Source organism: Syngnathus typhle, linkage group LG6, assembly GCF_033458585.1.
Source record: "Syngnathus typhle isolate RoL2023-S1 ecotype Sweden linkage group LG6, RoL_Styp_1.0, whole genome shotgun sequence".
Classification (NCBI taxonomy): Eukaryota; Metazoa; Chordata; class Actinopteri; order Syngnathiformes; family Syngnathidae; genus Syngnathus; species Syngnathus typhle.
Genome location: NC_083743.1, coordinates 14,620,335 through 14,647,122, shown reverse-complemented (window position 1 = coordinate 14,647,122; position 26,788 = coordinate 14,620,335). Strand labels below are relative to the sequence as shown.

Here is a 26,788-nt window from a genome sequence, read left to right as displayed (position 1 = left end):
TTGATCACCGCATGGCAGGATTTACAAACTGCACGTGTCTTGTCCGTTGAGCCATCTTTTCTTTGGAATCCAAAGTGCTTCCAAACGAATGACTTGAAGCCTAAAGGGGAGCCAATTTCCTCGTCTTTTTGGACACTAGCCATAGCACCAGCCCAGGAGCCGCGTACTAGTTGTCGACTCCCCTTTCACGTGCAGCAACGCCGCGCACTGCTCCCTGCTCCCAGAAAGAGGAAGCAAGCAACAATGAACTGGATTTCAAAATAAAGTCGCGTCTAATGTCCGAGGTCAAACACGGCGATATAAATCGATGTTTACCTTTAGCATCGATGCCAATAAATCGTAGAGCATTATATCGATTAATCGATGTGTATCGATGTATCGTTACACCCCTAGTTAATAGCGCAGTCGTAGGGGCGATGGGGCGGGAGGCAAGTGGCCTTGCTGAAGACCTCCCCGAGGTCGAGGTAACAGGTTAGCACCAGAGAGAGGTCAGGTGGCGGAAAGGGAACTGTGGGAGGCGCCTGCAACTACTGTCCCCTTCAGGCTGGTTTGATAGCAGCTGGGGCTCCATCCCAGTACCATCCTAGTCTCCCAGTCTATGTAGGGGTTGTGCCGGCACAGCCAGGGGTGACCTGGTGTGGACAGGAGGTGAAATTGAAAGGTCTCTTGGTAGTTGCCGGACAAGAGCACCGTTAACGGAGGGGTTATGTGCCTAACTGTGGCTAGGAGCTGCCCATCCAGAGCTCGTGCGGGGATGGACACCGATAGGGGCAAAGAGCCGACTTATAGCCGTCGAGCGAGGCTTGTGTGATTTTTTTGATTTTTGTGTGGTCACCAAGGTTAAGCAATATATCAGAGTCGGGTTTTGTAAATGCTGATGTTGTTTTGCATTCTCCTTGTAGGCAATGTAAATGGCGCGATAAAAGGTGGTTTGATTATGCAGACATCATGCCATCATAATACATTACAACAGACCACCATTGATTTCAATACTGCTATTGGTTATCCTAATGAAAAAATGCTGTGGTTGTTGCTTTTTTTTACAGTTGTTGTAAATAAAAGCATACAATTACAACTTGAAATGGCTCCCTACAGCTCTAGGAGTTGACGGACTACAAGGTTAAACTATAACAATCACACCATGTAAAGAACAAACAAGTCACAATATCTTAACAATATGCTATGTCAAACCTTTGAAATGCTGAGGCATGTAATATACCAAAATTGCTGCACCATGCCTGCAGATTATATAACTGCTTGGCTCCTCCAAACAGTACCGACATACCCCCACCGCCATAAATTATAATTAGTGTCAAGTTGTAAAAGCTTCCAGCTTCCTCATCAACACTTCTTGTCTCCTCCTCGCTACCAGGATGAACATTGCTATCATATACCCCGCTCACTCTTTGTTTGATCTTCTGCCCTCTGGGAAGAGGTACAGGAGCCTGCGCTCCCGCACCACCAGACTCACCAACAGCTTCATACTCCAGGCTGTTAGGATCCTGAACTCTCTCCTCCCTTCTGCGTAGGGTCCTGTACTTTTGCGCTATATTCTGACTGTCTGCTGTATGCACACTTGCTCCATTTTTGCTTCTCTTATTTATTATGTTATTTGTTTATTTATTATTTATTCATCACTCTTATTTATTCATTGTTTGTGCCTTCTTGTTTTTATTTTTTGTGTTGTTTACTTGTATTGTGTATTGTGTTGTTGTCTTGTCACCGTGGGATCGTGGGAACGTAATTTTGATTTCATTGTGTGTCTTGGCATGTGAAGAAATTGACAATAGAGCAGACTTTGACTTTGATATATCACACCCTTAAATTGGAGTGTGTGTTGTGAAACTGTTGTTCCATAGGTAATAAAGGCCAAGGCCTGTAAATTAAATCCCCACCTTAAAGGGGTACCAGTCAAAAACTTGAAACATTCTGCTGTCATCTACTTTCTATTGACACATAAAGTTAAAGCAATAACAAAGGTAAACATGCTAAAGCACAAATGTTTTCAGAATATCGTTAATCTGCTAGCAAGGGGACATCTTGACACATCGCTTTGGTGCAGCAGTAGGAAAGGAATTGCAAGGACATGCAACGCAAAACCAAGACCTTTGTTTCTTCTATTGATAATGCTTCTCTGTATCTCATTCTCCTTCTTTACCACACCTCTGCAATGTAAACATACATATCCACATACTTTTATATCACCATTCCACCTCCAAACTGGAGTGGGAACACAAGTCAGATAAGCAGTCACCGTTCCTAATCGTACTGTCTCAAGATTAACTGAACGGTACCACTTTGTGGAAATATGGCTGGTAGAGGGTAGAAAAAGCAACAACAACTTCAACCTCTTCCATATGTGCTGCCAGACTATTGTCTGTGATCTTATGTCTATAGCATGAAAGCATGCATTCTCATACTTATCAAACAGGCAAAATCCACTTGTTTTTATCCATCTGAGGCCATTTTGCCACTTGATGTCGACTGAAAATCACATCCCAGTTGCCTCGTCTCAGGTCACAACCAATCATGGCTCAACAGTTTTCTGAGGATGAGCTGTGATTGGTTATGATCTGAGACCTGGCAACTGTGACGTCATTTTCAGTCAAAGGGTGAATTTTGCTGCTTAACTCATTCCACAATCGCAATATTAATCAGAATGCCGTTTTTAGACTAGGGGGGGGGGGGTCTCATACAACATATTGTTTTAAAGAAAACATTGGGGTTTGACTTCTTCTTTAACCAACCACCAATAACCCCCTTAACATAGAAAGTGACAAAAGTAAGCAAATGTTGTACATATTAGTGTCCCTACACCACAATGTGACATGGATAAATGAAACAATACCGTGCATCGAATTTTCTTTAAACGACAAGGACTGTGATGAATGTATCTTGTGCCGAAGGTTCTGTTTTTAGCTTATCAATTTTAGAATTCAATAAACGAAACAAAGACTTTTAGACTGTTGTAACATTTCCTGTCCAAAAAGGATGTTTATAAGAAATACAGTTTTTTTGTTGTGCTTGAGGACCATGCGAACTCCACTTCTCAGGCTCTGACCACACGTGTCAAAAAGCTACATTATATATTCCCCCTTGTCACATGCAACCCTCAGGCCTGTACGTGGCTTGTCAGCCATTCTTATTAAGTACTAATTCCAAACTGCAGACCACAAGGCTGAATTGTGTGTGAGGGAGCGGGTGTGTGGGTGTATGTGTGTTGAAGAGAGCCGCTCCACCTGGTCTCAGCCTGTGTGATCATGTCAAGGCCTGAACGTGTTTTGACCTGCAGTGCAAACAAATCTGCTCTTCACTTTCACCTTTCACTTAAGGCTCTCGCTGTCTTTGCTCAGTCAATACACACGTGCTTGTTGCATATCCTCGGGCCGTTAAGCGTGAGGACAGTGCTGTCCCTTGACTTGTGCAGCAGATCCAAACTTGAGCTGAGAGCACAAGATACAATCGCTTAGAGGGGGTTGCAGCTGAACCCTGCTTACACAGCTGCCTTCCCCGAATAAATACAGTAGTTAAACACCAACAAGGAATGAAAGAATATCCAATATGTTAACAGTTGATGAACAGACTTTGGAAATAAGGCTTCAAGTTCATGAAACTCCCAAAAGTAGCTGGAAAGAGGAAAGGATGGAAATAATTATAATTGGACAGCAGTAAATGTTGGCGGAACTTCATAACGTAATTTTAATATACAAAGGCTGGGCGATTCTTTAGAAATATCACTTCAATGCATTCACCATTCAGGAACTGACAATTTACCACGGAACTTCCCTATTTGGAACATAAGCAGGTTCATGGAACATCTGTGCCAGGTGTATTTACAGTTAATCTAAGTTAAACATTAGTTTTCCTACATCACCCTCATGCGTGGAGAACACAAGGCGCCTGTGTTGACGCAACAGGGACTCTCCCACTCTTGAGTACTACACATGCACATTGAGCTGTGGTAAAGTGGATTTTATGGCTTATAAACCAACAAGATTTTCATAAGTAGGCAACTCGCAATTCAAGCAGAGTGGGGGCGCAGCACAACTTTGAGGTCAAAGAGTGCAACTGTTTCTGACGTGAACGTTTTTTAGCACTTGGCTCGTATTAGTTTACAAATGACTGCTCTTCCAAGGTAAAATGTATTGCATGAATTTACATTTGCAATCAATCAAACGCAATGATGGAATTTCTCAGCCACTGACGAAGAACATAACCCTCGTCTATCCATTTTCTGAACCAAGCCAGTTGATGATCCCAGGGAGTTCGAGCTTATCCTCGTTGACATTTGGTAAGGGGTTCTCAACCAATCACAGGGCACATAGAGCGGTAAACAAACATTGACTAAAACTGCACCCTAATAATTGTATTTAATTTAGAATTCTTAATATAAAACTTTCACACAAAGTTTTATTTGATCTTGTCTTTGCGTGATGCATAGAAATTACTGAACAGTGTACAGTTGAATAGCAATCCAACTATCTACAGAAGAATATTCAGTAACCACAAAGAAAGCCATTTAATGAATCTGACCTGACCTCCACATGTGAAGGCCTGCGGCAGAAAAGTAAAGTACGTACACAATGTGCACACGCGCCTGCTTTCACACATGCACATGCATGCCCAGCAATCTCTTAATGCTTAACTTTGGCAATGAAAGGTAGCTACTACAAAAGATCAGGAATGCGTTGCGAGAACTTGAGTGTTATGCAAGCTATCAAATCCTTTTTCTCATTGTTGTGTTCTCTTTTTTTCTCCCCACAGTAGAAATTTAACCCGTTGTTATAGAAAAGGTTGACTATTCATTGTTGATGCTATTTAATAACCAGCATTTCTCATAACACACTTTTAATAACATGAGCTCAACAAACAAACAAACAAAAAATAGTACTATTTTTGTGATTACTCACAGAAGTTGCACTTGAAAACATGCTCGGACATATGAGATGGAAAGATTGTCCCACGTTTGGACATCTTAGAATAAATATTTGTAATAGTGCTTGCTGTTTATTAGTTCAAAGGGATGACTGCATTCATTCAATCATTACAAAAATACTACCAATCTGTCTGTGGATTTCTGAAGTGTTACCCCAATGTAACAAAACAAGCCACAGTTGGATATTTGTGACAATAGTCAGACCTCTCACATTTTTGCAAATATTTTTTGATGGGACAAGCCACAACACTGATGAGGTGTAAAGCTTGCACAAGAAAGCAGGGTAACCTCATTGTTGACTATTCTTAAAAGAACTTCCCATAACCACTGATGTACTACACCTGTACACTTTTCCTATGTGCAATCAATTTGCAGAATCAATGCATGTAAAAACATCCTAGTGTAATTGACTCATCAACATGCTTACATATTACAAGTACATATTCACTGTCATACCACAACATGACTCACACTCGTTAAGCCAGTGCTTCTCAAATAGTGGGGCGCGCCCCCCTTGGGGGGCGCCGTGCTATACCTGGGGGGGCGCGTATGACCCTGGGGAACAGGCTTTTTTTTTGCAGTACTAGAATAAAGTGTAATTGCGCATCTTCCCAGCAGGGGGCAGTGGCGCTCTCATTGTTACTTCTGTGACGTTTGCGACAGTGCAACATTTTACGACCTACAAGACAAGTTAGGATAGTCACGGTGGGGAGGGGGGGGGGGCGCGAATAGTTTTCTTCTTGCTAGGGGGGGGGGGGGCGTAACAGAAAATAATTGAGAAGCACTGCGTTAAGCCATTGAGATGTAGTTATACTTTTTCATAATGCCAGCATTTACGTTCATTTTTAGACCTTCATTTGCTGAAAATCTCATTATCGGGACAAAATGAGGCAATTGTTTTGAAATAAAATTCCAAGTAACATCAAGTGAATTCTAAACTTTTAATGGTAAGCAATCACTAAGGGCCTTTTCTATTACTCTCCCGCCACGGGTGACCCATTCACCTGACAAGTACCTGGTTCCTCTTTTTGGTGCAGGAGATCGAACTCAATTTTGGGGGATTCGATTGAGCTCCAATGGATGTCATCGTATTTCGTTCATAAATATGACAACAACGTTCACCAAACCCTCTGAATCATTGTAGGGTTCAATTCATTGAACAAATTATCCATATTCTTATCATCTTTAAAATTGTTCCATGTTAGTTTTCTGTTTTTGACACCCCAAAATACAAGTTGTGTTTTTTTATAGTGTTAGACTGCTACAAAATGAAGAGTAGTAACTATAGTATAAATTCTGCTCAAGGTAAGAAAGTATTTGGAGTTCATTATTTGTCACTTCCGTTTTATTAATGTACACTTATGCAGCACAAATAAGTTACATAAGTACTCAGACCAGTTACATAATTAATCAAATGGTCTGATTCAATGGTCATATTTTCTTATACTATTTGTATTTCCGTATACTTTGGAAAATGGAAGGCTAAGTCTTATTTATGTTGAAAGATAAAAGCAACATTTATTTTTATTTTTATTATTAATTGGAAATTCTACTGTATATAGCCAGTGTTTGCTAACACATTCTGATTATAAAAACTATATACTGGTACTTTTTGAAATTATTGACTGTTATTCCCATGTGTTGAGGTTTTGAGAATTTTCACATTTCATATTAGGACCTAACACTCCGAGATTTGAGGATCACTGGGGTAGTGTTAAATTAAAAAAAATCTGAAATGTTGAACAGATGTTCTTAGTCCAAATTGATTTCAATTTATGTCTTGTTTTTCATTTTAATTATTTTTTTATGGTTTTAAGAAAGGTGAAATCGGAAAATATTCGCATATGAGGGTCTGAAATTAGAGGATTTTTAGAAGATTTAAAAAATATATTTTATGAATTGTTCATTGCTCCTTTTTACTGTTTTTGTATAAATAAGCTTGCTGGCAAAAATGTTTTACTAATTGTTTTACTCATCTATCTTCTTATGCTTTACGGTCATTGTGTTTTACATCAAACCGAGTTTGACAGTTTGGCCATTTAGTTCTGTAGCCACTGTGGAGAGTAGCATCCCCCTACAACACTCAAACCCACACACACATAAAAAATGATGGCTTTACCTCTGACCTCACTTCTTCCCCAAGCTAAGATGTTATAGGCTCCAACTTGTCCTACAACCCTAAGAAAACAAATGGTATTGAAAATAGAAGGGTTGAAAATTTATACACACAAATTTTACCTATAGGTCCAGATTATACATAGATTTCTCTATACTATGATGTGGAATTAGTAGCATTACCTGCACTGCTGTGAGCACCTAAAATTGTACTAAGATCACATCACACATAGTTTCACTTGAAAAGTTCTATATAATGTATAGGTCGATTGGGAGCACATAATGAGTGTTGTAGTATTTTATTAAAAAAGCAAACTTGTCATGAGTATGAAAATAAATCTGAGGAATTAAAAAAAAGTCTGATAAATTCAGCCACTTCATCCATCCATTATCCATTTATCATATCCATGCCACCCTCGCTTAGAGTTACAAGCAGATCCTTACCAGGGGCTTGAAAAGCAATAAACTTGTCATCATAAAACATTATAACACATTTCAGTGCTCATTGCAATATTGCTCTTGAAATAATTCTCTTCCGTGAGGCAGGGGTATGCATAGTCTGTGGAAGGGAAGTAAGGCGAGTATTCAGTAGCGCAGAAGCTCTCCTGTGGGTCGGCCCAGCACTGAGGCAGGCAGTAACAGTCCTGAAGGGTGCAGTGCTGGTTGTGGTAGTGCTCTGAGGAGTAGCTAATGAAGTTGCACTCCTTCCTGGTGGGCGAATCGTAGCAGGAGGAAGAGGAAGATGAGAAAGAATCCTGTGGCGAGTAGCTGTTGTGATCCACTGGGCTGCGCAGCTTTACTGACTCTGGTGGGGAGCAGGGAGCCTAAAAGAAAATATTGCAGTTTAGTGATTAATGAGATTCCAGTATTCAAAACCACAAAAACAAATATGATAATTACAAAGGAAAATGCAGTTTGCAAATACAGCGGCTCATCTCCATCTTTAAACCGCAATTTAGTTATTTTACAACAATTTCACACAAGCAAGCGTAATAGTCAGATATGTCTAAAAACTCTGTATTCTACGCATGTTTTAGGATGGACCTTTTTGAATGGTCATAATAATAATAAAATTAACTATGATAATTATTAATATTTTCAGAAATTGTAAACATGTTCAGTCTGCATATGCTGCATCAAGCCAATTTTGTGGGTTACAATGACTTGGATTACAAAGAGTTTACACAGTTCTAACGTAATCATAGTTTCTTGACATGTACGAGTCATCATTATTAAGATTAATCAATAATTATTAATAATATAATTAATAATTATTATTAACAGCAATGAAAGTTAATCCAATTGGACCATTTTTTTTTCAGAATTCTATCAAACTGATTAAAAATGTTTGTGACGCCTGTTGTAGTGTACATGCACAATGTACATTTGGAAGACAAAGAAATTATAGTTGTTGGGCAAATATCTTCAGACAATTATCTGAGCTAATGCACAAAATAACTTGTTTCAAATTGCCCCTTTATTTTGTTCATCAAATTAGTTGAGGTACAGGAGAGAGGTGTGTGGTAGTTTTGGAAATAGCTGGTGTGACGCGGTGCATTCTGGGACTTGCAGTATTTAGTTAAACTGTCCAGCGGCTTAACTTGTGGTCTGATTGGCCTGTTGTATATTCTAAGACTGATTTTTGAGGGTTTTTTTTTTTTTTAAGACGCAGTTAGTCAAAATCATAAGCATAAGATGCACTATTCATACTACCAATAGTAGTATTTTCGAGGTTTTACGATGAACAATAAGTCTGCAGTGCAAACGTACCAGCCCGGGGCCATAGTTGTCTGAGTCCAAGGCAAAGCCGTGACTCCAGTGCAGCGGCAAGGACGGAGGGAGAGGAAGGGAGCTGTTGTAGCAACCATCACTGTCGTTGATCATGTTGCTTCCATTGTAGCAGTCAGGAGACATAATCGTGTCCCCAAACGACTGCTGGCTGCACGTAAAGCTGTTCCCCCGTGCCTGAATGCTGCACCCGTTGTCGGGGACTGTGAAGGAGGCGGGGCGAAGCTGCACGGCGGTCGAGCTGCAAGTACCGGGGTCCACGATGGAGGTGGCGGTGGCATCCACATAGCTACCTGCGTTTAGAATAAATGACTGAATAAATAAATAAACTTGCAAGTTGTGAATTTAAAAAAAGTCCAACATTCCACCATGAAACAGTGACATGGAAATGGAAAAACCTTCAAGTTTAACGAGTAAGTTCATCTAATTAGTGGGAGGGGCACATTCTCACCCTCCCCAAAAAATTGCGAGTCAATGCTGCTAACCCTATATTCTCTAGTGCTATTGAAAGGGTTAAAAATCAAAGAGGGGCTGTAAATAATCTGAAACACTTTGCTATAAATACAAAAAGGCTTAAATTGTGACTTTAGACCCTTTCACAACCAGTACGTAATTGAATGCCCAGATGCAGAATTCTCTCCCACCTCTTTTTGACAGGTAGACCAACTACTAATTAACAAGGAGATATTTGACTGGGCCCATAATTTAAGAGAGTGATTTCACGGCATCACCAGCGGACAAAAAAAATGTAGGCAACATTTATAAATAGGAGTACGGCGCACTTCCAGTTGTATTGTCTGCTTTTGCAATGGTTTGATACGACTGTGGAGACTTACTTGGAAGAGGTGACGCACATAAAGCCTGAAGATCCACGCAGTGTTGGGATAGCTATATATCAGAGAAAATGCATCATTTAAACAGGGGGATGGCAGAAGCATTTTTCGAAATCTGTTTTGTGTTCAAAGTGTGATCAGAATTACATGTGCAGTGCCAGTATATGTGTACATAATAATGTTTGAGTGTGTTTTGCTGGGAGGGCACTCATTAATTTGCATACAAAGTATATTTCTGTTAGCGACCCTTGATACGGATTACAGGCAATACAGTGACATGACTAATATTTGCTGAGAGTGGAATTACCGTTTTCACTTTTTTACAGTTGGCCTCGCGGGCTCTGTGCCTCTGCAGGAGCTCTTTGACTGTGGTCTTAACCCTCACTCCTTGGTACACCCGGGGCTTATCTGCAATGCGGGGGGGGGGGGGGGGGGGGGATAGGGTTAGGACACTCCTGTTTACCTAAAAGTGGACAATAACAAACATCCGCTCGGCTCCCAGCCTCCCCCCAACTGAACCCCATCCTCGGGAATCCCTAAAAAAAATCTCTGGGTAACAATTAAGTATTTGTTTGTTTCTGATTTATTGTGCGCTCATGTGTGAAGAACACATTTTTCTCTCACACAAAAAAACCATGTGACATACAGCATTAAAGTTCATATACTATAGTGAAGGTATTTGAAAAGGTGCACGTATTTTACGCATGGAAAAAAGTTATAATATATAATATATATATATAATAATTTTGCACATTTGTTTTTATTCAGCAAGTTATTTTCCGGTTTTCATCGTGCGTTAAAACGCGTAAAAGCGCACACCGTCGCATGCTATATTCCGGTGAGCCCCATACGCTCTTCCCCGGTCAACGCGCCCCTTTCCAGCTATTATTGAAACTTCCGACCACGGAGCGACTGCACGCAGCTTTCACTCCACTGCTCGACGCGCTCTTTAAACCACCTCACCCAAACAAGAAAATGTCGGTAAGATGTTGAAATTATGCGACTGTAAGTGTACATATATGCTCTTATGTGTAATGGATTGAAATGGCGGACATCGATCTGAGGTGTAAATGTGTTTCATTCATTCCGGATCGTTGATACTGTAGAAAAACGCGCCGCGTTTGCGTAAAATACAGATTTGGGGTGGAGGGGGGAGTGTTGCTTAATCGAGTCGAATAATCTCCTTCCATTTGTGGAAAAGCAATGAAAATGTTTGTGAGAAAACTCAACTCTTCAGAATTTGATAGTAAAGTTGTGATCTTATTTAGTTTGTTGTTGTTTTCTTATTTTATTGTGTTGTCTGTGCTGCGTGTAGTCAAATTGCCATCTCCGATCTCTGTTACTATATATTCAAATCAACCTGCACAGTTTCTGTTAGCGAGATGTGTCTTAAATTCCTCTGAATGGGAATAAGGATCCAATGGAAATCGTTGCAGATAATCGGGTGATTTATGCCCAAAGGCTCAGAATAGTCAGGTATGCCGAATTGATAAAGCGCTAATCAGAAAACGAGGAACACCATCTGATAAATATTCATGCATCTAAATGCTAGTCCATGATTTGTCTTAAACGTGGCAAATGGAGAGCCAAAATTAAACGGCAGACACAGCCCACTGTAACTCGTGTAGTCATAATCGCCTGTTACACAACACCATAAGACAAAGAAAGAAAACTGTCCAAATGTTAGTTCTTTTTTCGATAGGCCGTTAAAAAAAAAAACTATATTGTGCTCTGAAAACGCAAGATAAGACATAATAAAAACAACTGATTAAATAATAAGATTAGTAAGAGGCAGCACAGGGTAATTTGAATAAAAAGGACTCCCCTGCTGAACTCAGAAATATAGGTGGTATCAAAATGTAAATATGTGTTATCTTTTGTTAACTTCGCAATATGTCCAACTTTGAACGAAATTAGCTGTTGCGAAGTGAAAGGGAAAACACACGTCCCCCGCATGGTTTCCTGAATGCTTTACTTTTCATTTCAAGCATCACTGGTGTTCTCTTTTTGTGTTTAACAGGAGAAAAGGGTACAAATGGATTGGACTTGGTGAAAATTCTTCTCCAAACTCACCAGACATGACGACAGAGATGATGAAAAGTTTCCCTGATGAAGACCCGTGGGGCTCCTCAATGTCCTTTTCTGCCTCAGCACAATGACCAAGAACGAAAATTGTACAAAAGTCTCCAAAAATATCAACACAAATCTGTTAGAGCAGCGTCAGGGCATACAACAATATTGTTATATAGCTGGGAACATATTAGTTTGGGGTTTTCTCCCTCCATGCCTACTATTTAAAACCCCTAGAACTCAATGATTTGACAATGATTTGATTGCGCGTTACTTTCGATTTGAATATTCAGAGGCAACCGAGTTAAATCGATTTTTCAGCGAAATTCACTAAATTAGTGCAGTCTATATGTACACTTTTAATGCATCATGACTTTATTTTATATTTTGATCGAAAATAAACGGTATTTTTATTCATTTATCGTCCTTTTGCAAGATGACAGCAGCACACACCCCTCATTAAGCACTTCGGCACAGTGCGTTTTGTGCGCAATTTAAACACCACAATTTTATTTTAATACGTTATCGGATATTAATAGGGCTCAGCCAAAGAGTCATTACCACGATCGGGCACATTTAAGGCTTTAATACTGAAAAACGGTGATAAAAGTGGGACTTGGGTGGGCGTGGCAAAGGGCAGTAGCCATCTTTGGATCCACGGGCCTTCAGCAAGTGCAGAAAGTGCAGAAACAAGTCCACTAATGATGGCTGAAGCGTTACGCAATCAATCTCTGTAATTAAAACATATTATGCTTTTTCTTGATTGTTTATGTTTTTATTTATTAATCAACTACTAAAAGATTAATAAAAATGAAGGACATGTTGACTCAGTTCAAATAAACTTTTTTCATTTATTCGTTTGTTGCTGTACATTTCTTTGAAAAGAAAGAAAAAGATTTCATCATCCAATAATACATATTTATACATTATGTCATGGTGTAACTTACCTTTTCCTCATTTATATTAAGCAAAATGCTTACAATCCTTGCCATAAGCTCAAGATGAATATAATATAGTAGCGACCAAAGCACGTTAGGAATTTTGTATGTAATTTATTATTATTATTATTATTATTATTATATTTTTTCTAACATTACTCATAGTAGTGGTTGTCAGCAGTAATGTATTGTAGGAGAAATCAAACGCTCTTCACACTTGGATGCTGTAAAATACTGTTGTTATTATTATTCTATGTGTAACGGCAATATTTAATTTTATTATATTGTGGGGGTGGGGTGTGATTTGTACTTTGCATACAATAATGCATTTACTTGTTTTCGGCATTTCGTGCATGTGATGCACAGTACTGTCCTTTTTCATGCAGGGACCATCGCCCACTCGCTATGTTTAGGTGATGAAATATCGCCCCTTAGTGGTCAGAAATGAGAATGTCATCTTTCCTTCAACACATCATCAAATAGATTTTCTTTTCCGTCTTTTCAATTTGCCCAGTTTTATTTAATAAAACGTCATCTGCAATGATATTATGATGATGCACTGTCTTGTAAATCTGCAGTCAATCCAAATCACCCAAAAAATATGAGCTATTTTTTTGATTAATAGGCATGTTTCCCTTATCTGGCTTCAGATGAAATTTTATCACAAATATCTGCTGCAAATACTTTTGTTGAGGTATTTCTCTTTCATTAACTGCCATTAAAGTGAAATATGTTTTATTAAACATCAGGAAAACCATTAAACTTCCTATATATCATCTATCTATCTATCTATCTATCTATCTATCTATCTATCTATCTATCTATCTATCTATCTATCTATCTATCTATCTATCTATCTATCTATCTATCTATCTATCTATCTATCTATCTATCTATCTATCTATCTATCTATCTATCTATCTATCTATCTATCTATCTATCTATCTATCCATCCATCCGTCCGTCCGTCCGTCCGTCCGTCCGTCCGTCCGTCCGTCCGTCCGTCCGTCCGTCCGTCCGTCCGTCCGTCCGTCCGTCCATATATCAAAAATGACTTGTATTGAACTACTGAACAAGTCGAATATCTTTGTAGTTTTAGGATCATATTCTGTACATAGATATGCATCACACAAGATCTTATATATTTCAAGGTCCCAACAAACCCCCAAATATGCGTTTTCATATTCGGTGACATCAATCGTTATAAAAAAAAAACTTCTCAGACAGGATTATGTAGAAAGCAAGCCCCCAAACATGCGTTTTTATATTCAGCGACATCAATCATTATCAATGAAAAACTTCTCAGACAGGAATATGCAGCAAGTTAATAGAAAAAAAAGTCACTGATCTTCAGTGATTAAAGTTGCAACAACATGAGGGCTCTTGCACTGGAAAAGCACAGTTGCGAGAGATATTGTCCAAAGCTGGAGGGGCTCTTCAATTCAGAACATTTGATTGGTTGACTCATGCGATGAGAATGCCAGTATAACTATTATCTTGTCTCAAGTAGCAACAAATTCTGTAGCAGGATATTTCATTTATTTACTGTCAAGAATCATATTTCATTTATATACTCACTGCATGAATGAATGAATGAATGAATGAATGAATGAATGAATGAATGAATGAATGAATGAATGGAGAAGATTACCTTTAGATTAATTTAAAATGAGTATCCCCTGTAGGACCCTTAAGGTTTTTAATTTTTAATCTTGTTGAATATTCTCCACAACAAATACGTTATTCCTTGGACAATTGAAATGTTGAAGAATTATTGTTTATTTGCAATCTCTACAGATTAAGTGAGCCATGTTATTTGTAGTTGTTTTGTTTGTAGTTACATTGTGGAGTTTCGAATTCCTCGCGGTGGTGCTTGATGACATCCAACCAAAATAAGGTCCACCCACTCCTCCCCGATCTGTGTCACAGACCGTTTCTTCTTAAAAAAATAACCTCAAACTCAGACATATGGGAGTCAGTCAGTAGGCCTTCCTGAGCTCATAGGGTGACCAGGAGCTCATGCCATCATCCTTATCCCAGGATGTGTGAGCCTCCAAATTGAGAGGGAGACTCGTATGGCTGTCTGCTGGCTCCTCTGTGACAATCTTGGATGCCAAGTCGCTGTTCATGTAGGGGGGACAGGGGAAGGAGGAGGTCGGAGCTGAGTAGGGGTTGCTGGAGGATAACAGGTGGTAGTGCACATCCTCAAGGGCCTGCAGAGTGTAGGACTGGCTGCTGGAACCAGGGGCCACGGATGAGCCTTGGCTCGGCTGCGAGGGGCTCCCTTGGGATTCTGGGCTGGGCATGGAAGATGGGATGCTGACTGAAGCCAAGTTGTCTGGACAGAGAGCGTCTACCTGAGGACCTGGCTCTGGAATCGATTGCTCCCACGAGTCTCTCTGAGGGTGAGAAAACAAGATTAAGGTCAATATTTCCCCTCAGGCGCTGGTGTGTCCACATCGGCACGGGAGTCAATTTTGGCTCGTTCTCTAGGGATAAGTGATTCAGGAAATGGATATATGGATTCTCACAGTGTAGTACAAGCAGCACTAGTGGCATGCAGGATCCCTCTTATCTAGTGGTGCAAAACATAATCACTAATTATTCAAAAGATGCATATTAAAGTCGTTTCTATTTGATTGATTGATTTTAGAATCCCATACATTACATTTCTTAAGTAAGTTAAGTTATAATTGTCTTTAATGTACAATTAGAATGCTGACTGAGCTTCTGTGGCTCAACAACACACAGAATGAACGTCTAAATGGCCGTTACGACCACCTCCGCCAAACAATTCAGTTAGCTCTGCCCCACTGACTGAGGGGTGAGAGTTTGTGATTCCAATGCTCTACCGCATAGACTTGCAGTCAGGGGAACTCGTGCAATGGAAGACAAAAGAAAGAAAAGGTAGTGGTTGCAGTTTGATGATGCATACCCCAGTTCTTGTTTTTTAATATTTTGTTATTCAACTTCTCAGTTCTGGTGTGATCGTCATGAACCAACAACAGTAATGAATGAATGACTGAATGACTGAACGAATGACTGAATGACTGACTGACTGACTGACTGACTGACTGACTGACTGACTGACTGACTGACTGACTGACTGACTGACTGAATGAATGAATGAATGAATGAATGAATGAATGAATTGAAATGACAGACTGACTGATTGAAATGACTGATTGAAATGACTGACTGACTGACTGACTGACTGACTGACTGACTGACTGACTGACTGACTGACTGACTGACTGACTGAATGACTGACTGACTGACTGACTGACTGACTGACTGACTGACTGAACAAAACAGCGCATCTGGGCTTGTATTTTTTTGCAAATATCACGTGACTATTTTCCAAGTGTCCAACATGACAGTACATATCCATCTTTTTGAAATCTCTCATGGGGTAACGAATATATTAGAAACATCCAGTAAGAGACTTCCGTTACAATGCTCTCATTGGTTATAATAGATTTCACTTCACACAGCATTGTGGTGCAAGCACAATGTCATCATAAACGACTTCTAGCATTCCCACAGATGACTAAGTAAGTGTCACTGAGCCAGGAATTTTGTGATTTGCTGTTTGTCCCCCTTCAAGGATCATTGGCATTCGTTTATCCAACAATCTCGTAACAATGAATGCAAATCAAATGAAAAGAAGCACATATGTAGATTTAGATCAAGATTTATACTATATTTACATGAATAATCAATATAGAGATGCACACAGACACATTATAGCTGGAATGTTTTTGTTAATAATAAACAAATACATTTATACTAATTGCAATAACATGAGGAGGTTGAGGTATACCAGCTCAGTGGCCATACCAGCTCAGTGGCCTAGTGGTAGAGTGTCCGCCCGGAGACTGGAAGGTTGTGGGTTCAAACCCCAGCCGGGTCATACCAAAGACTATAAAAATGGGACCCATTGCCTCCCTGCTTGGCACTCAGCATTAAGGGTTGGAATTGGGGGGTTAGATCACCAACTGATTCCCGAGCGCGGCACCGCTGCTGCTCACTGCTCCCCTCTCCCCCAGGGGATGGATTAAAATCACACGGGGATGGGTTAAATGCAGAGGACAAATTTCACCACACCCAGGTGTGTGTGTGACGATCATTGGGACTTTAATCTTTAATCTTTTAATCTTTTTTGAGCACAAAAGTGCAGATGAAAATCGTGGTGCTGCTGTCCACCATGGTGGAATGCAGACTTGGGGCTTTTACTTTCATAGCACTTTTCCACTTACAAGGCACTCAAAGCACTTCATACTAAAATGTCTTCTACTTACTGATGACACAGCATCAGGAGCAACTGGGGCGGCGGATATTTCGACAGCGGCTGGGAGACGAATCCACAATCTCGGGGTTATGAGAAGACCACTCTTGCTACTTATCTTTGCCCTTTCTCTATTGAGAGTTTTTTTTTTAATTCCCATGTAGATAATATGACTTTTTTGGTGAAGGAATCTTTAGAACCATTTTTTTTTTTTTTTCAAATGAACTGATTCTAAGTTCAGTACACTTAAACGAAACAGGCATATCACCCACGGTCCTCCCTCTGGCTACATTCATACTCCAAGGCTTGATGCCCAATTCAGATCCTTTACTAAATTTGATCATTCCACATACTCGTTCACATTAACCCAATGCGACTTCTAACGTGAACTCAACTCATCCGTGAGGTGACACCTACTATGTGCATAAAGCACGACCTTAAGTGACTGTGTAAATACCAGATCCAATCGGGTTTGTTGAATTGTTAGTGACACTTATTATTTAGATTTACAGATTTGTACACGCACACAACATATCACATACGTACGACCACATGCACACCTAAACGGAGCCAGGACAATGGAAAGAAAGCGTTACATTGACCAAAGTCAACAAACTCGAACAAATATTTTATGTCTGTGAGAGCGCTTTGGTATATGTCCTTCAATTTGAATGTGGATCATGTCTTGTCTTAACTGTGCGGAAAGGAAATTAAGGCTACAACAGTAGTAATAAGGAACAATATAATGTGTATTGTTGTTTTGTATAGAATCCCAATGATGTTTGACTGTTTTCTTTTAACTTTTTCTATATGAGACCTCCAACATAATTTTGCATCAGTTACTACTCTAATAATTTATTTTCATACAGGCTATTCATTCTGTCAGTTAAGTTTACCATAATTTTGATTTGGTGTTTGGTTTGCCTAGTGCCAAAGATAATACACTTTGTTTTGTTTAAGTTAATTGTTAAGATCAAACCATTTTTAATGTGTTCAATTTATTTTTTCACAGTAGTCAGAAGCTGTTTCAGATGTTCTCTGGAACAGTAGAGTTATGTCATCGGCGAATGGAAAACTTTTGAGTAGTTTTGAGCCACTGTTCATATACAATATAAATAATTTAGGTCCTAGCATAGACCCTTGAGGCACTCGATAAGTGAGCTTCAATTGATAATGATTTTGAATTGTGCAACTGTACATACTGGTATCTGTTTTCTAACTAACTTTTCAACCATTCATATGTCACGCCTCTTATGCCGTATCTCTCTAATTAATGGTATCAAAGCCAAGGCCCGGGGGCCAGATACGGCCCGTCACATTATTTTATGTGGCCCACAAAGACAAATTGTGTATTGACATAAAGTCGATCTTTGTGTCAATACAAAAATTACAAATCGTCTTCGCTTTTAAAAAATAGATATTGTTTGCAATTTTTTATTACCATCCATCCATCCATTTTCTATACCGCTTGTCCCCACGGCGGTCGCGGGCGTGCTGCATTGAACCACCGCTTGATAGTCAGTCTACTAGGAGGCATGGTTTCTATTTTTGTCAAATTGGCGCTATATTGGCAAATTCTCAGATTCTTCTTTTTTTTTTAACAGCCACGCGCACACACAAACGCACACACAAACGCACACGCAAAGATTCCTACCATATATACATGTGATGACTCTCCACTGAAGGGTGGCAAAAGCGAAGATAGGGCCGAAGAAGGGAGAAAAGATCCCCCAGAGCCGGAGAAGGTGGTGGTGGTGGTGCGGTATTCACTGAAAGTGTCAGGATAGTAGGTGTCAATGAGAGAGAAGCTTGAGGTCTCACAGCCCAGTGGTCTGCCTCCAAATGTAGACGGGTACACATCTGGTGAAAACTGCTTGGTAGATGGACTGATGTCCGAATCCGATATACAAGGCCGCCTCATGCTGTAGTAGCTGGGTAACATATGAGATCCTGTAGGGAAGAAGGTAAGTGGTTAGTAAAACAATCCAATCAAACAGTCTGTTATTAACGGAGTCCACTCCGGAAATATGATACTCTACTAATTTGCAATAAATACTAATTTAGCAATATGTTTGCCATTGTAGTTTTTAATAGTGTACTTGTAGAACTACATTTCTCGTTATACACAAGTGGTTCTATTTTTTTCCATCCATCCATTTTCTCTACCACTTGTTCTTATTAGGGCTTCAAGTGAGATAGAGCCTATCATGGATGTTGAGAAAAAGTCAGGGCATCCTGGACTGGCCGCCAGCTAGTCATGTTGTATTTCTGTTCTAGTCATTTAGCTTAATGAGAAATGTCGCATTAGAAATCAATCAGAATGGCACAGTAATGTAACTATAATGATAATAACGAACAACATGATTCTTGCGATCTCAATATTTCGAAAAGTTTGTAAAGTAAACAATCCATTTAAACATTAATTCATTCAAGTTGTGTTTTTCTCAGAGTGGATAACTCACCTGACATTTGAATGAAAGAAGGTGGAGTTGTTGAACCACTCTGTTAAGGAAACAAATGATACATGAATGACACTAAAATGCATTTTTTTGTTTTTACTTTTGAAAGCAAATAATGTGACAGGTATATTTTGTACCAGGTAAATAACTCAGTTGAAATGAACACATACACAAAATGACAATCAAGGTCCACAAATAGCTTTCAGACAATCAAGAGAAAGGAAAGAATATGAGTTTTTGTCACAGCAGAGTGTGTATCATTTCCTCTGTTGGAATCTGAAAATGTTCTAAATTTGATTGCTCAGCATGCAAAATTGTGCTAGTCAATAAGCAAAAAGGGATTTTTTTTTTTTTTTTAAATAAGGCAATAAGAAATAGGGAAAAAGTACAGTAGGTGACTGAAAACTCCATTGCCTCCCTGCTTGGCACTCAGCATTAAGGGTTGGAATTGGGGGTTAGAAGGAGTGGAGCTCTTTCCAAGCCCTAGGCTTCGTCTCCCTCCTTGCACAGTTACTGATATAATAATATGTGCTAAACAATAAAACTAAACTAACTAAACTAAAACTGCTCCCCAAATCTCAAGCTGGATCTAATATGCCACTACATTTGTCACATTTTACAGTCATTTGTTACATTCGTCCATTTGCTCAATATGAAAACTGCATTGAAATAAGGTAAGGACTTCAATTGACAAGTTTTGACGAATCCCGTTTAGTCGTTTCAATTTGAGGTTTGATTGTAATAGCTATTATATGAAATATCTAGGCCTTTTAAAACCTGAAAGACTGAGTTTAGCAGCATGTGGGGCGAAAGACAAGAGATAAGCTCTCCTGTTTGCATACTGCCAACATGAAAGAGTCGATAATATTAAGCACATGTAGGCTGTGAGGCAAGCAAATTTTGAGGACAGAATTTGAATGTGATTTGCCAATGCTAAGACTTCCTCTTATGGCCCAGGTACGGCTCAGTGCATCTCTGAAGGCTGTGTATGGAAATCAACATGTTTAAGTTCAGACTGCGTGAGTGACTGTCTGGTTTACATGCCATCCTTTCTTTGGAAAACACAACTAAGGCAAACAATGCTATTGTAAAAAGCAGAGATTTCTGATTCATGATTATTTAGTTATTAATAATTGAGTTAATAATTTTATTAATAGTTTAGTTCTTAATCATTTCATATTCCATCATTAATTTGTGATTGTTTGCTATTATGGTGTATTTTGGAAGACAACATGCATAAAGTTACCGACAATAGTCTGTCCCCTTTCCAAACAGTAGACAATTCATTGTGGTCAGTAGTTTGTGCTGCACTCTCGAAAGCCTTCTATTCTCAAGAATAAGGGATGGCATAAATGGACATAAAGGCATTGATGGATGGCTTTAGCAGCCCTCTGTGCATCGCCTTTTGTAAACATAAAAGTAAACAGTGTAATGAAAAGCCACTGAACTGGAGACAAAATACCATCACAAACGAACACACACATATGTTGGCTTGCTCTTTGGCCGTAGTATAAATCCATGCAATATATTAAAACGCCCTAACCACCTTTTAAAGCTCCTAGTACAGTAAATGCCTAGGACCACCTGTGGCAGTTAGAGAATGAAAGATAGATGAAATTGTTAAAACCTACAATAAACAGAGCACTATGTTGGCTACATGCATGATAAACTGTGAAAGCAAGCAAAAATCATCAGCTGTAGTGTACTACGTAAATATTGATTGAAAAGCCAAGACTTTCATGGTGGTAGTGTAATATTATCACAGTAACATTGATCAGTTACCATCTTGTACAAACTCGTCAGTACACTAATATCTATCCATCCATTTTCTATATAGCTTGTTGCAGGCGTAATGGAGCCTATCCCAGTAGTTATCGGGCAGTAGGCAGGGGACACCCTGAACCGGTTGCCAGCCAATTGCAGGGCACACAGAGATGAACAATCATCCGCACTCGCACTCAATGGGCAATTTGGAGTTCTCAATCGGCCTACCAAGGGAGGTGGGAGGAAACTGGAGTGCCGGGAGAAAACCCGCACGGGCACGGGGAGAACATGCAAACTCCACTCAGGGAGGGCCGGAGGTGAAATCGAACCCACACCCTCCTAACTGTGAAGCAGACGTGCTAACCAATGCTCCACCATGCCACCTCAGTACACTAATATGATTAGACAATATTTTATTTTTAAGTTATACACTTAATGGCATGATGATTCAAACAGTAAAAAAGTATATATATTTTCTTTTTTGTGGGGGAGATTTAAAAAAATAAAACATTTCATATACTGAACATTTCTTAAAATTCTTTGGCAAGGTTGTTAACAACTAATGTCTGGGGTGTGTCAAATGTAGAAGACATCTATTTTCACTTTTTATTTTGCCCACCCTTAGTTCACAGCCCACAATTATACCGTAATTTTCGGACTATAAGTCGCTCCGGAGTATAAGTCGCACTAGCCATAAAATGCCCAAAAATGTGAAAAAAACATATATAAGTCGCTCCGGAGTACAAGTCGCATTTTGGGGGGCTATTTATTTGACAAAATCCAACACCAAGAACAGACATGAACGAGCAACAACAAGCTAAACAATATGGTATGCTAACGTGACAAACACAAAAGAGGAACTGAGAACGGGCCTGACGTAACATTCAGTTATTTAAAAAAACTATTACATAAATAACACGTTTATAAAAGCATCCAATTCATTAAATCCATCGATCGTCCTTTGTCAACAATTCCGTGTGCCGCGCCGGAGTTCAAATTATTCCACAGGCCCATACAACGATATATAAACTATATTTTAAATAACTATCACATAAACAACAATATTTTCAAACCATTTGTGTCACTCCAAATCATTAAATCCATCGATCAAATTTCTCATCCTTTATGTCATCCTGGTGACAGAGGATATGTCCAGAGGATGTGGCGCTTTAAAGTGTTAATTACTTTATTTGATTTTTTCTCTCTATTTTTCATGTTTTGAATATGTTCAAGATAAAGATATCAAAGCATGTGAAGTGATCAACTATACTAAAAATAACATGTGAAGTGGTCAACTATACTTGTAAGTGATGTGTTAATGATCAAGTAAAAATTTGTGAAAAAAAACATATATAAGTCGCTCCTGAGTATAAGTCGCCCCCCCACCCAAACTATGGAAAAAAATACGCGACTTATAGTCCGAAAATTACGGTACCTTGCTTCAGCTTTGGAGAAAATTCAATCCCTTTTCAGATGAATATTAGTTCAATTTCAACGTAAGTGTGCTTTATTCATTTGTCCTCAGGGTAGATTTAACTTTGTTCCCTCTGAGATACAGCGAATTGTTTGTGTGTCATATCCATCCAACCATTTCCCACTGCTTATACTGTTTAGGGTCCCGGGTGGGCTGGAGCCATTTACACTTAACATTGAGCAATAGGTGGGATACAACTTGGAGCGGCAACTATTCACACTTACTACATCCATAGCTTCAGTATATGCAATTAACAGTCTTTGGTTAACCTATAAAAAATCATTTTTAATGGGAGAGAAAGTGAAACACCCTCAATACAACTCAAGAACTGGACTCAGAACTGTGAGGCAGGGGTCCAAACCACATACCAAACCTTGCTTGCCCTTCCCTAATTCATATACGTAAATAAAAGGCATATTCATTTTGTGATTGTCTGACTTCAACATAAAAGCAAACACTGTCCTGCACCAACATTGTCTTGCTCGTGCATGTCCATGTCTAAAGCTACGCCTGACTCCCAGTGAGAATGTGTGTTGTTGTGAGGCAACAATAGAGAGCTTGTCTGTGGCCTGTGCAAGGCCACGGACAATGCAGGGCTGCAGGTGTGTGTGGCTCTAACTTTGCATAGACAGCCTCCTTCATGAGCTTTTCGCTCTCTCTCTATGACATCCGTCCACCAGTTCCCTCTTCCACCCGACAGAAGGTTTTTGGAAAGCATGGCCATCACCATTGCTAGCATTGTATGAGTGCTCTTTTGTTATCCTCTCAGCACCATGCTTAGCTATTTACAGATTGGCTTTGCAAGGGCATGACAGTTTTTCTAAGCAAAGAAAGCTGGTGGCGGGGTTACAATATAGACAATGGATTAACCATGGATGGGTTCGTGCACATAAGCAGCTTGAACATCAACAGAAGGGGAGCTTTTTAAAGGGCCACCAGCAGAATGTCCACTGTGGTTGTGAAGTTTGGTCAGGAAGAAAAAAAGGTGGGGGGAGACGGGAAGGGACGAAAGCAAAGTGCTTTTAAAAATGTTGTACTTACACTGTATCTTGGGCCATGTGTCTGTCGAGATCGTTTCTCTGCCAACAGGTCTTTGACCGTGTGCTTGACTCGGACGCCCTGGTACACTCTCTTTGAATATTCTGTAAGGTAATAAAATAGTGTGATTAAACATGGTACAAATGCAAAAGTGGTTTTGATGTCTCTGATATTGCACCTTCATACACAGTAATGATTATTGCTATAATTGTGTTGATTTGAATGCATCATAGTTTTAGCTGTGGAAGGAATAAGGCCAGATTGCACCAAGCAGGTTTAAGTACATTGAATTATTTTGTTGCACCAAAGTTTAAATCTAGTTTGAAAATAAAACAGATTAAGTTTAAACCTCCCTTTAAATTTCGCTTTATTGTTTAATCCTGTTGCACCAGAACTTTAAACTCCAATTTCAACTGTGATCAAGAATTTTTACAGAAACAGTTGGGATGGGATAACTTTAATTGCACTTTTTGTTGTATGAAGCTAAAACAATGGAAATGATGGACAGGCATAAGCCACTTGAAGTTTTTTTTTTTTTTTTTTTAAATAGTGAGATACTGGTTTATCAAGTAAACAGTTTTGGAGCTGAACTTGAAGACTGGAGCAACTGTCATACATGACAGTGACAGAAATGTCGTTGTACCACCAATGCTACAACTGCGGCCATTGTTTTTAAGTTTTCCAGCATCTTGCTTCTCGATCTGTTATAACTGTCATACACTTGTTGCCACACAGTATGTTTCTTTTTTTGCCCTGCTGTTGTCTGTTTTCTTGTCTTTTATTTTCTTTGCTCCATTCGGTCAACAAGTTATTGTCACAGGAGGAAAAGTTTTAGCTTCTCTGCCGAGCTATTCTGGCAGCCAATCAAGTGAACAAGAAACGTTAGGAAACTAGCGAGCAACAATAGCCCATATCCTAAATGTCCATGCTCACATCTCATGGGGTGGTGAAGGTCAAACGCCATTCCCTCATTAGGGCTCTCAAAATTTGATGGCGACAAGAAAAGGTGTCAAACCCACAGTGTCTGGATACAAATGTCTTTGCAACCTCGAATGAACTTTGAGGAAAAAACAACTTTCGCGACATTCTTTCGCTACACTCGCAAATCAAATGCCGGCCGCTCTGAGATATGGGCTGTAATGTTTAATAATAATAATAACAATAATGATAAAAATAATTTTAAATAAAACATTACCCCTTGGGGCTTGACAGTAGTGTAACAGAGTAGCCAGTATATTTAATTGCATAATTAAATCCATCCATCCATTTTCCGAACTGCCTAACCTCTCTCAGCTGACTTTGGGCAGTAGGTGGGGGACACAGAGAACATGTCGCCAGCCAATATGTCACACATATAAGATGAGCAACCATTCACACTTGAAAACACACTCACAACCACGTACGGACAATTTGGAGTGGTAAATGGGTTTTTGGAATGCGGAAAAAAAACAGGGCACCAGGTGAAAACACACGCGGGCACGGGGGGTAACATGCACACCACACAGGAAGGCCAGAATCTGAATCAAACCATGCACCTCTGAACTGTGAGGCGGACGTGCACCATGCCGCCCTGCTTAATTAAATTTTTAATTTAATTACAATACCTACAATAATCCCAATACATTTGGTTGAACTCAGATTATATTGGGAGAAATTTGGGAGAAATTTCAAAACACTTGATTTTAAATTGTAAATGTTGCCACAGAAATCTGGTTAACTTTAAGAACTTAACTCATTTTAAGTTTAGTTTTACTAATCTCTGATAAGAGCTAATCCTAGATTCAATTTAACCTCGTTGGTGAAACTCATCCTAACTCTTTGAGAATCATGTATAAATGTCTATGACAACTGATTTTTGCATGGCATTACATTTAATTAAAACTTCAATTTGATAAAGATTACACACTTTGTTGGAACTTGAATATTAAATATGGAGTAGATGGTGGTACCTATTCGTACTGTTTTCAATGACAGAAAGATTTTAATAACATTAGTAATTCATTAGATCAAACATTGTGCACAATATTTTAGAAAAGCCCCACATATGGAGTTTTAATGGAGAAAATATAATTCTGATTATTCGAAAAAAGAAAATGCATGGATGAGGGACATCATTTTTTACTATACGTAGATTATTTTATTACAAAACCTACAACTAATACAAAATGATAGAAATAACACAAATTATTCAGACCTGAATATTTAGAAAAGTTTCAAAAGTACATTTCGTCAAAGAACAGGAAAACAAATCACATACATATAATAGAAGTAGAAGTTGCTTACCAGTGTCCATGATGTTGTTGTTCAGTCTGACACACACATACACACAGGTAGCCCTCTCTATTCTTCTGCTGTATTTGTCTACGGTAACTGAATACCAATGTTGAGCACCATCGTGAGTGGTGTGCCTCCGTGAGAGCTTTAATCACGTCACGGAACATGCCACCATACTTCATCACTGCAGATGTGAAGTGTGAGCTTTTTAAAACCTATTTGTTTAAATGCAAATATTTGGTAAGGACGTTTTATGGACTATTTGCATCCACATTCAAGATTCTGCGTTACAAACATTGTGTACATGGCAGTGAGGTCGGCATTTGACCATACGTTCTGTAAAGGACGGCCGTGGCTCAGGCAGTAGAGTGGGATGTTCAGAAACCGGAGGGTCGGCAGTTTGAGCCCATTTCTGTCTGAGCCACGTGTCATTGTGTCCTTGGGCAAGACACTTCACAAACCTTGCCAACAGATGAAAAATAGTCCATTAGCTAATTCAGGTGCCTCTACAGAAATGTTCATTGATGTACACTGTCCCTGTCAAATAAACAAACTAATAAAAAAAATACATGAACCATGTCACACTGATTTTAACGCTCTTTTATGGCCATGTCACATAGGATTGGGCTGAGAGGTGCAAGAAAGAAAATATGGAAAAAGGTTCAGCACACAAAATACACATTTTTACAACAGACACGCTTAAGATTTGAATCTCAAGACAAACCAAACCAAAGCTCCAGTAAGAAGACAGACCTAAAGCCATCAAGTGTGGATTTGGAAGCAATAATTATCGATATTTATCTCTCGGTCG

The 26,788-nt window shown here is 39.3% G+C and overlaps 1 protein-coding gene and 1 long non-coding RNA gene across 2 annotated transcripts; one reads left to right on the top strand and one right to left on the bottom strand.

The window, feature by feature from the left end:
• Window positions 1-10,095: 10,095 nt before the first annotated feature.
• LOC133155711 (uncharacterized) lies at window positions 10,096-12,596 on the top strand. Its single transcript, XR_009714718.1, has 2 exons — window positions 10,096-10,653; window positions 11,693-12,596. It is a non-coding gene; the product is annotated as an uncharacterized LOC133155711 (long non-coding RNA).
• A 1,845-nt stretch (window positions 12,597-14,441) lies between these two features.
• pou2af2 (POU class 2 homeobox associating factor 2) lies at window positions 14,442-26,149 on the bottom strand. Its single transcript, XM_061281167.1, has 5 exons — window positions 25,987-26,149; window positions 23,707-23,807; window positions 19,431-19,470; window positions 18,623-18,918; window positions 14,442-15,079 (listed from the first exon to the last, which is right to left on the bottom strand). The coding sequence occupies exons 1-5, from the start codon at window positions 25,994-25,996 to the stop codon at window positions 14,660-14,662; spliced, it is 867 nt and encodes a 288-aa protein (XP_061137151.1). The 5' UTR covers window positions 25,997-26,149; the 3' UTR covers window positions 14,442-14,659.
• Window positions 26,150-26,788: the final 639 nt, after the last annotated feature.

Excerpts from the sequence above, each read along its gene's own strand:
- pou2af2 (XM_061281167.1), bottom strand. Across the intron at positions 19,471-23,706 it reads CACATGGCCCAAGATACAGT|AGTGGTTCAACAACTCCACC; the intron begins GTAAGTACAACA and ends TTTCCTTAACAG. Across the intron at positions 18,919-19,430 it reads TTCTTTCATTCAAATGTCAG|GATCTCATATGTTACCCAGC; the intron begins GTGAGTTATCCA and ends TCTTCCCTACAG.